The 10,624-nt window shown below is 35.7% G+C and overlaps 2 protein-coding genes across 3 annotated transcripts; one reads left to right on the top strand and one right to left on the bottom strand.

The window, feature by feature from the left end:
- Positions 1-2,302: 2,302 nt before the first annotated feature.
- LOC102629814 (uncharacterized) lies at positions 2,303-4,212 on the bottom strand. The gene is made up of 2 exons (XM_006469604.4): positions 3,784-4,212; positions 2,303-2,897 (listed from the first exon to the last, which is right to left on the bottom strand). Exons 1-2 carry the CDS (start codon positions 4,064-4,066, stop codon positions 2,527-2,529), a joined length of 654 nt encoding a protein of 217 aa, XP_006469667.1. The 5' UTR covers positions 4,067-4,212; the 3' UTR covers positions 2,303-2,526.
- A 1,032-nt stretch (positions 4,213-5,244) lies between these two features.
- LOC102630813 (dihydrolipoyllysine-residue succinyltransferase component of 2-oxoglutarate dehydrogenase complex 1, mitochondrial-like) lies at positions 5,245-10,622 on the top strand. Of its 2 annotated transcripts, XM_006469608.4 has the most exons (14): positions 5,245-5,424; positions 5,535-5,600; positions 5,706-5,766; positions 5,890-5,917; positions 6,443-6,513; positions 6,602-6,676; positions 6,809-6,864; positions 6,970-7,014; positions 7,134-7,421; positions 7,530-7,624; positions 8,434-8,524; positions 8,683-8,793; positions 9,744-9,938; positions 10,144-10,622. In XM_006469608.4, the coding sequence occupies exons 1-14, from the start codon at positions 5,389-5,391 to the stop codon at positions 10,333-10,335; spliced, it is 1,410 nt and encodes a 469-aa protein (XP_006469671.1). In that variant the 5' UTR covers positions 5,245-5,388; the 3' UTR covers positions 10,336-10,622. The 2 variants fall into 2 exon arrangements, with proteins under 2 accessions (XP_006469671.1, XP_006469672.1); XM_006469609.4 differs by lacking the exons at positions 5,245-5,424; positions 5,535-5,600 and having other exon boundaries at positions 5,719-5,766; positions 5,890-5,968.
- Positions 10,623-10,624: the final 2 nt, after the last annotated feature.

Below are 10,624 nucleotides of genomic sequence, written 5' to 3'. Positions count from 1 at the left end.
CCTCTGAGTTCCATAGAGAAATTAGTCAAATATTAAGTTGACAAGGGCTAAATTGCCTTCATAGTGAATAAACTCAATTTATTACTGCTCCTTTAGTGTTTCATTGGCATGCCTACAAATAAGTGTTAAGATACCTCAGTGTACGGTAAACTATGGATTGCAGTTTTACAATATTAGCACTCACTCTCACAGTTTTCTTAAATGTTGATTGGGGATTAGACTTAAATGACAGGAAGTTAGTAAAAGGTGTTTTCCTGAAAGACAAATACTCATAATGATAAAGAAAGTTTTCTTGTAGTTTTGCTTCTTGCTCTAATGATGGAGAAAGACTTGTCAGAAATCCCTTGGTCCAACCAAAAAAGGCATGGAAGTTTTGGGCATGAGTGAACATTCAGTCCGCTTTTTCTTTCCCAAATTGGTTGTTTTCTTTTTATATGATATTCTTTACTTCGCACAGTTGGATTATATATATATATATATATATATATATATATATTTATATAAAACTCATAAGGGATGTATCTCTTAAATTAAGCTATTACAGTTTAAATCAATTATAATTATTTTCCTAAGAGGTATGACTAATTCTCAAGAGACATAAGTTGCCTTATAACTCAAGAGTCATATACGCATTAAAGGTTTGATAAACAATCATCAATAGTCTATAAATAGATTCTGTTTTACATATTTCAAATCATCTAAAATTATGAATTTAAGACATTGAAAGTTCTTAAAAACTCTTTTGTCTCAATGACTCTTGGTTATAGGTGATTTATAATGTAACAATAATTCTCTTAGAATTACTTCTATAGAGACCAACGTATTTCGAGAACAACCAAATATCATGGTCATCTAAGAAACAACACATTGTTTCCAAAAGCACAGCAAAGTTTGGGTTCAGGGCATTAGCTTTAGCCACCTCTGAAGTGCTTTGGATTACTTATTTGCTTAAGGAAACTGAGAGTATCTTTGCTGCAAATTCCCTTTCTTATCTTTGATAACAAAAGTGCAGAAGCTTTGGCCAGCAATCCTATGTATCACTCCAAGCCTAACATATTGAACTTGATATATTTGTTCGTGAACATATAGCCCTAAAAGAGCTTCAAGTCAACCATGTTCCTAGCCATGATCAGGTAACAGATGTGCTTACTAAACCTCTAGCCTTTGATCGGTTTGACAATCTAAGATTCTTAATGTGCTTCACAGACCTTGAGCTTGAGTGGGACTATTAAAGAGAATATAATTGAACTGATTAGTTACTGATTAAGTTTGTTAATCAAGTTAGTTACCAGTGCTGATATGTTAGCTAAGTCAACAGAGTTGGTTATATTGTTGAGAGTTTATTAGAGCAGGTTGCTTAGCTTAACAAATTATATAGCTCACGCTTAGAGTGTGTAGATAATTTTAGGTCCAAGTATAAATGTATGTGTAATCAGCAAAAGTAATACAACTCTCATATTCATTGTTATTCACAAATCAGTTCAATTTTTCTCTATTTTCTTCTCATCTCGTTTATTTTCTCAGCTTCCACACACACTCAAACTTTAAGTGTCACCCTCCGCAGAAACCTCTCCAACAAGTTCAAATTTCTTGCCGGTACTGGGTATCTTAAATCTCAAGAGTGCTGCCATTATACCCCTTATCTGTGAACACAGTAGTCGTCAACACATACACATCCCTTGACCTCGAGTACCATTGACTACGGCTGATCGAGTAGTGTTCTGGGCCTCCCCTTAGGGGATCATCGACGACAATTGACATAAACAATGCCGAATTGACTGAATGTCCAATATCGCTTGCCTGCAGTGCCAGCTATTGGTCCTATGAGTAGGACATGCTGGTGGTTTTTTAGATGATGTTGTTGGTTACCTTTAGCTGAGAGGTGAAAGATGGCTAAAATGAGAAGGAATTGCAAGGACATTGCGCTTGATGCCATTTTGGATACAGTAGATAGAATGTGCACGTTGTGGTTGCCATTTATAATTGTGAGATCGGAGAGAAAGCAAAAGGGAATTAAACCCAAGGGTGGTGTTGTTTCTTGCTCAATGAATCTAATTCATGTTGCCATCTCTAATTTATTTGCGTTTTTATGTATCTAATGAATCTGACATGGATAGTACGTGCCACAGGATGCACGCTGAGCCCTTTTTTCTCTTTTCTTTTCTTTCTCTTTTTGAGAGGGGACGCTCAGCTTTCTGCTTGACAAAATGACAACAACGCTGTGACAAACAATTAGGAAACACAATCGAAACGGAGAAATAGAATGAGAGACAGCAAGGGAGCAAGAGCCTGATCAAAAGGGTAGACAAGTTTTTGGTTAACATATTGATTGCTTCAAGCATCCTCTACATTCTCTAACTAACAGCTTACTCAATACATGGCATCATGGGAAAAAAGAAAAACACAGATTTTTATACATCGATGTGAAACTCTTGTAACCAACATCGACGCTTTACTCCAATTGACTGAACTATCACTTTCACGCAGAAAAAGAAAACACTTGTTCACATCTTTGTCATATGTTACTCACATATCCTTCTTGCTGTCTGAATGGTCAATTGACTCCAACTGGTTCCGGAGGTGTTGATTATCTGCTAGCAACCGATCATACTCTAGAAGGAATCCTTCAGATTGTTTTTTCAGTGCCTCTGCTTCAGCTTTTGCAGCATTGGCCTCCTTATCTTTCATCTCACATTCAGATTCCAACTTCTTAATCTTTGTCTTCAATGTAGCAATATCATCTCCCAAGCCTTTACGCTCATCTACATTATCATTCTTCCCATCCTCAAAACTTCTGGTTTGCTTCTTTGCAGCTTCCATGGCCTTCCTGAGCAATCGAAGTTCTCTTATGTAATGGTGTAGTCTATCCATCATTAATGAGAGGAATAACAAGAATCCTGCAGGTATCAAATTATAATGACGTCAAATACAACAAAATGAGAATGGCGACACTAATAACCAGATGAAGAAACACGAGCATATGTATATAGTGAATGATGCAAATAACCCCAGTATTCTTGTTACACATTCCGCCAAAAAGAAAAAAGCAGGAATAAATGAAAGCATTGCCAAAAGATAAAATCAATAAATATCCCTACTCCAAATGAGAAGTGATTAAGTTGACTAAAGTAATTGCAAGTCTTATTTCCTTGGTTCCGGTTAGACTAAAATGTCACACACACACACCCACCCAGCTGACACGCATGCTAATGCGGTCAAAAATACTAGAAAACCAAAATTACAAAGGATGATACCATAAATAACATAACTTACAAAGTTCCTTTTCTTGGTTAACTGAAAATAGACAGTTGATTCTTCAGTATAAATAAGTAAAGGTTCACTGTCAGAGAGTCTGTTGCAACACAGTCGTCTCACAAATGTTTAGAAACTCAAATTAGAGAAAAAGAACCGAATCATAAGAAATTACTTAGGCTGAAAAGCAGAAACCTAAGCAGGGTAACTTAAGTGGAAACCATTAAGCATATGTACTTGGCATTAAAATCTCCCTTCAATCAATATACTGTGATCTGCTTTCCCAGCAAACATGGACGGTCGACGAAATCCATGTTGAATGTTGATTGACAATATCACAAGGGCAGTCAGGCATTGTGTGGTTCATTAATTGAAAGCTAAATACTCACTCATAACACAACAGTAAAACAGAAAATCTTCTGTATTAGTAAAAAATCATCATTCAGGATCCAAACAAGACAAAGCTAACACACAGGCCTCAGATCAGTCATCAATCACTCATGCAATACTTGGCTGAAATCAGAAGATTACCCATGAGAGAGGCTTCAAGCATGTGCTTAGACATAAGGATTTGGTCGGTGGGATTAAGGGCGCCGGTCTCGAGGGTGCGTTGCTGGATCTTGAGGATGCTGTAAACGCTGGACATGAGCACAATGAACAAAGTCCCGCCCACCGTTTTGACAACCACTGGGCCCCGCCCTCGCTTGACCCGATCCAGACTCATTATCACCAGCTTCCTCAACGGCGTCTTGAACAACAGCGTCATTATCAACGCCATCTGGGAGAAGATTACTGTGTAGAGCAGCTGTATCATCTTTGCTTTTCTTTGCTTGTTCAGTTTAGCCTCGGCTCTTGAGATCGAAGGGTGTTAGAGGAAGCGTGATGGTGGTGCTCGATTTTAACGGGTGGGGTATGGGCCGCGTGGGATCATCATGCGGGTGCAGTAGGGATTCATTTTCTAGAATGTGAGATTATTAAATTCATTTCCCTTTAATGTTGCCGCGTTGCTAAAGCTGACGTTTGGTGAATAGACTCTCTACAACTGCCAACCAACGTGTAGTCACCGTGTTGGTTGCTCCTGTGAATAATCGGCATTCAGGAATTGAAGGATGGAAGGTGTTTTTTGAGTTTTAGTTTATCACACACAATATTTTATCTAAAATTAAATTAATATTTAATTAATCAGATACTTAGTATGTGATTTTTATTTTTATTTTATTTGAAAGATATTGGTGGGTAAATTTGAAATTAAATTTTTTATATTTTATTTTTTTAAATTTTATTTTGAATGATTTACTACAAAATTATTTTAAAATTACTCAATCAATTTTTTTAAAAATAAATGAGATTATATAATAAAGATATTAGAGATGTACCCAAACAAAGATATTGAGTCTCAAATGCATCCACTAAGCCATTGAGTAATTGGCTAATTAGGGATGTGATAGACAACCCCCCCCCCCCTTTTTTTTTAGAGAAGTATATAATCAATGATAAATCAAGAGAGCAACTAAAATTTTGCCATAATTTTTTTTTTCGTTGACGATAGGACTTGAACTTTATGTTCTTTAATTTTCAGAACGTAGGTTCTACTGTAAAATCGGCATCCATATGTTTTAAAGAATAATTTCAATATAAAATAAAGAGATTTTTTATGTTAAAAAAAGAAAGATTTTAAAAATCAGTAATTTAGCAATAATAGAAAAGTAAAAATTTTAACGGCATTTTACTATTAACAAAATAACATAATTGACGAAAGGACTCACTGTCGGCTTCAAAATTTCTACTTTACCATTGAGTAGCTCAATTCACTTACGCAGTCCTCCTTTAGGACCCTTAGGTCAACAAATATACATTAAAATATGCCACGTCGGATATCAGCTGGCACCTACATCACGTGTTAAATCTATTCACCAACACGTGTCATCAAATAACTGCACCAATTGGAATCCACGTCAATTTGAAAATTCAGAAATTAAAAGAAAAAAAAAGCAGCACGTTCAACGGTCTGACGAGAAAGTTCTGTACATCGCAAGTCGTCTCTCTCTCTGAGTCTTGTAAAATTTGATCTCAGATTCATTTTTATTCATTCACATCTAAAAAGAAAAATAAATAAAGCACATAGTTTTTTCGGAAATGATTTGGGGAATTGTTCGCCGCAAAATCACTTCGGTATTATATTATTTTAATTTTCCTTTTTTAATTTTTTTTTGTTTGATTAATCATGAGCTGAGCTACTTGATTTGCAGTTATATTTTGTATAATTCGTTTGATTTTTACAGGCTCAAGTGATTGGACAATCAGTGTCAAAGATTGGGCCAAGATGTCACGCGACTGCGCAAAAGGAGGTAATAAGAATTGAAACATTTTTCGTTGTGATTTCCTTATTCAATTTAGAATCATATCTTCGTTTTGAATGATTTTTCAAGTTTTATCTGCATAAATCTGTACAGGCTATACTCACTTGCAGAGGTTTTCAGCGTGTTCAGCGTTCTAGCTATCACATTTTGTCAGGTTTTGTTTTGTTTTGTTTTTGTTTTTTTTTGGTTGTTTTTTGTTTTCAACAGAACCATAAATGCAAAGGTGTGTTTGTAATTATACCTTTTGATTTTTTTTTCAATTTTTATTTATTTGTAGGGAATTATGTTTGTTCGACGCCAAGAAGGTGAGTGAGCCAGCACGATTTGTTTCTCAATTTGCCTAAATACTTTTTATGGTTAGTGCTTGAGAATCTACAGACTTAGGCTCCGTTTGATATTGCTATCCACAAAATTTGAAGTGTTTGATAAATACTTGCAATTGTTGTCCAGAAGTTGAGATCATTTTACCTTGCAGTTGTTTGATAAAAAACTTACATTATTTTTAGTAATTATGTCAAAATCATTATTTAAAAATTATATTACCAAACAACTATCAACTTTTGTTTCATACCCAAAGCTTCAATATTGCTGCAGCCGTGACTCAAAAGCCATAATACAACAATGCCAAAAAGAGCCTTAGAACTGCGAATTCTAAGTCAGTGTTCTAATGATTTGTATTTAGAAAATTTTTGTGTTGTAAGAAATGATAAAATTGGTGGTTGAAAACATGTGACTGTTCATTACTTCTAAAGTATTTACAGTTCGTCTGTTTTTTTTTTTTCAATTCTATTTTCTAAACTCATATATTTTTTTTGTTCTTTTCTTTGCAGCGAAGTAATTGAGCTGATACAGAAAGGATCTTTTATTGGATCGAGAAGTAGATTGTTTTCTTCAGATAGTGGTTAGTATTAATTCCTTACATGCTTATTGGATGGCGTCGTTCATTTATAATTTTGAATGTTGTAATTTTAATTTATCATGGATTGCAGGAGACCTGGTTGATGCTGTTGTTCCCTTCATGGGTGAATCCATTACTGATGGAACATTGGCGAAGTTTTTGAAGCGTATGTAATTTATAGATACCCTTCTCTGATGTCTTTTCCGTGTGCAGTTTGTGGGAATATTTGCTCACATTCGCACATATATGGTGAAGTGATGCTTTTCTAAAACTTTTCTTTGTTGAATGTGATGAGCAGAACCTGGAGATAGAGTTGAAATTGATGAGCCCATTGCTCAAATTGAAACCGATAAGGTATTTCTTTGGAGTCTAAGCCTTGAAAAGTTTAATCATTGTAGAAGTTGGCTTTTTTAGCAGAAGGTATTGTTAATAAGACTGATTTTATTATTTTGCTGCTAGGTGACAATTGATGTGGCTAGTCCTCAAGCCGGTGTTATCCAAAAGGTAATATTTCAATAATGAAACAATATTTAAATGACTAGCTTTACTTCTTACTTTCTGAAAATGGACTGAATTCTGTTAGTTTGAATGGTTGTAACAATTTTTAATGTAACTGGTAGTAGCTTATAGCCAAGGAAGGTGAAACTGTGGAACCAGGTGCAAAGATTGCTGTTATTTCAAAATCAGGTGAAGGTGTTGCTCAAGCTGCTCCAGCAGAGAAAGCTGCTGCTCAGCCTCCACCTGCTGAAGAAAAGCCAAGTGTTGAGAAGCAAACTCCTGAGTCGGAAGCTGCCCCTGCTGTAAAAGATAAAACACCCTCTGAACCACCTCCTACAGCCAAAAAACCTACTTCACCTTCAAAACCCATGGCTTCAGAACCCCAGCTTCCTCCCAAGGACAGAGAGAGACGGGCAAGTTTCAGATTTATGCAAGATAGTATAATATAATTACTGATTTCACAGTACATCTCCTTCTTGGTTAGGATGCTCAAAAGCATCTTATTGTTTTCTTGTTTGTAGGTCCCTATGACAAGACTTAGGAAAAGGGTCGCTACTCGCTTGAAAGATTCTCAGAATACATTTGCGTTGCTTACCACATTTAATGAGGTTGATATGTAAGTCATTTTCCTGATTTCCTGTTCATTTTAGAGCATCACCAAAATTGCCCTTCAAATAAGATTTTACTAATTTGAAGAGCCAAATCAGCAATAAATGTTCTAAATGACTCTTTAAATGAGATTCTTGAAATGAGATTGTCTTTCTCTCTCTTCAATGTGAAGTTTGAGGAATACTATCTCAGTTGAAGAATCTTATTTGGAGAGTCTTTTGGAGCCTTTAATTTAGTATTTTGTTATTTTTTATGTCATCATTGTTAGAGTTAGAGAAGTGCTATAATTGCTATTATTGCTATTATTTTGGTAAAAAAAAAGATTTTGATTAAAATAATATAAGCTTATTTTTATTTGAAGAGTGTTTTGGGAGAGGGTTTATTTTTTCGGTCTTCTATTTGCCACATAAGTTAGCAAATAAGCATTTGAAGAGTAAAATTAGAAGAGTTTTTTGGTGATGCTCTTAGGTATGTCTTTGCTGTGGATGTAATAATCATGACACTAAGTTACTGACATCTTCCTATGTCCATAAAAGGATGTCTTTCTTATGACAAAAATGATGAATGATGTAATCATTCACTTTTTAGTCCATGTCTAGGCTTTGGCTTGTATTATATGCAATAATAGTTCTTGGTATTTTGTGATCAGACCCTTTTGCAACTCCATCAAAGGAATGCCTATATTTTGAAATGAATTGTGTTAATGAATGACTTCTTTTGGCTTTCAAGCTAATCCCCTTGTATTTCTGTTTTAGTTCTTGAAACAACATTAGACAAGCTCTCTTGCTTCCATAATTACTATGCTCTATTATGCAGGACTAACTTGATGAAGCTCCGCTCAGATTATAAGGATGCTTTTCTTGAAAAACATGGTGTGAAATTGGGACTAATGTCGGGATTTGTCAAAGTATGTACGGCTTAATGTATGAAGTGTTTTTGCATGCTTGATAATTTTCGCTGTGTGATGATTTTGTACTGTGCAGTCCATTTATGCTTTAATTAATTCTAAAATTGCATTTTCTTTTTAATTTAATTTTTTGGCTGTGGTGGGGTGGGTTGGTTTAGGCTGCTGTTAGTGCACTCCAGCATCAGCCAGTTGTTAATGCTGTCATTGATGGGGACGACATCATATATAGAGACTACATTGATATCAGCTTTGCTGTTGGCACTAAAAAGGTATGTAATAATTCATTTAATGGTTAAGACAATAAGTTTGCACAGATCAATGGTGGAGATTAACTTTTGAAATATTGAAACTGATGGCTTCTTTATTTCTGAATTAGTAGGAATAAGTGTTTAATCTTAAATGATTGTTACAAATAGCTTGGATGGACTGTCAGCATGAACTGCTATTATTGTTGAACTGCCATCTTCACAACTGTGGAGAATCCGTCTGTCAAATTTTAGATCTATGACTGAATTAGCATGTGGGATGCAAGACAGTTTAGTATGTTTTAGAAGATAAAAAAAAAAAAATGTGTTGGCTATTTATTGTAACAGAAACTATGTTGCATTGGTGGCATTTTATTATAATGGATTGCATGCATAGACTGGGTTTCGGATTACTGGATATCTTGACCTTGGAAAACTGAACTCTTCATCTCTTGCACCACCATTCCGTACCCAAGAGTACCTTTTGCTTTGTAGTGAGGCTAAACTGAATTATTCGGTTGTTCTTGCTGAGAATTTGTCATACCCGTTAGTTTTAAGATCCCACAAACTGGATTACCAAACCATCTCTCTGATGGTTTTGCCCAAATTAACCAGAAAAGGTTTCCGATGGGCTCCTTGACCAATGGGCATCTCCTCTGACCATGAGAGGGGTGGAGCTGATCTTATGGATTCAACTCTTCTAGATTGTCAAACTTGTGAACCACTTTCTTGTTACCCTGTCTAGGCATCAGTAAAATGTTATGATTCTGTAATCAATAGGTGCTTTGTAATTTTGTTGAAATTAATGTGAAGGCATCAAGGACACAGTAGTAAATGACAGGGCTTGTCCTTCAACCTGGTGACATGAGTACCTATATTAATGTCTCTTCCATATTACTTAGCTAGATCAATTAGCACTCTACGGCATACCAGTTATATATTAGAACTTAACTAAATCAAATTTCTTATCCAAGGGTCTTGTTGTTCCGGTCATCCGCAACAGTGAGAGAATGAACTTTGCTGAGATAGAGAAGGAGATCAGCACTCTTGCTAAAAAGGCAAATGATGGTTCTATTTCAATTGATGAAATGGCTGGAGGCACATTCACAATATCTAATGGTGGTGTCTATGGAAGCCTTTTGAGTACACCAATTATTAATCCTCCACAGGTATGGCTCTGTCCAACTGTGTCTTATGTCTTATCCGATTGACTTCCTAATTTATTCTCTTGAAGCTAAAAACGGTTATTTCTTTTTCTTGAAGAAGAAAAGAGCAGTCCAATAGCATTGTCTTCAATGTGATCTAGCGAACATATGATAATCTCATTATCAATTTTTCCATACAATAATCTCATTATCAATTTTTCTTGGGCAGTCTGCAATATTGGGCATGCACTCAATCGTGAACCGTCCAATGGTTGTTGGAGGCAACGTCGTCCCAAGGCCAATGATGTATATTGCACTTACATATGATCATCGGCTGATCGATGGAAGAGAGGCTGTATTTTTCTTGCGCCGGATCAAAGATATTGTGGAGGACCCTCGCAGGCTGCTCCTTGACATATGAAGCCTTTGTCAATTCCTCGATTTACCTGGCACACTCAGATTGTGTAATTCGTTTCTTAAGTACGTTTTTGGCCGGAATAAATCTAAAATTTTGTAGAGATATCTAAATTTTCCGGAGCTACCGGAGAAGAATACTGATCTTCATAAAAATGCTCTGGGTGTTTTGTGTTTTGTTAAAATTCAGAGTGCAAAATGCGTCATGCTTCATTCCTTTATTTGTAATGGATACCGCCTTCAAGTAGGCAGCCAAACGGCTAATAAAAAGTTCGCACGGTTTCTGCTTCAAAATC

Source organism: Citrus sinensis, chromosome 2 (genome assembly GCF_022201045.2).
Source record: "Citrus sinensis cultivar Valencia sweet orange chromosome 2, DVS_A1.0, whole genome shotgun sequence".
NCBI classification, from domain to species: Eukaryota; Viridiplantae; Streptophyta; class Magnoliopsida; order Sapindales; family Rutaceae; genus Citrus; species Citrus sinensis.
The sequence above is the reverse complement of the archived record's forward strand: the minus strand, read 5'-3'. Positions and strand labels throughout refer to the sequence as shown.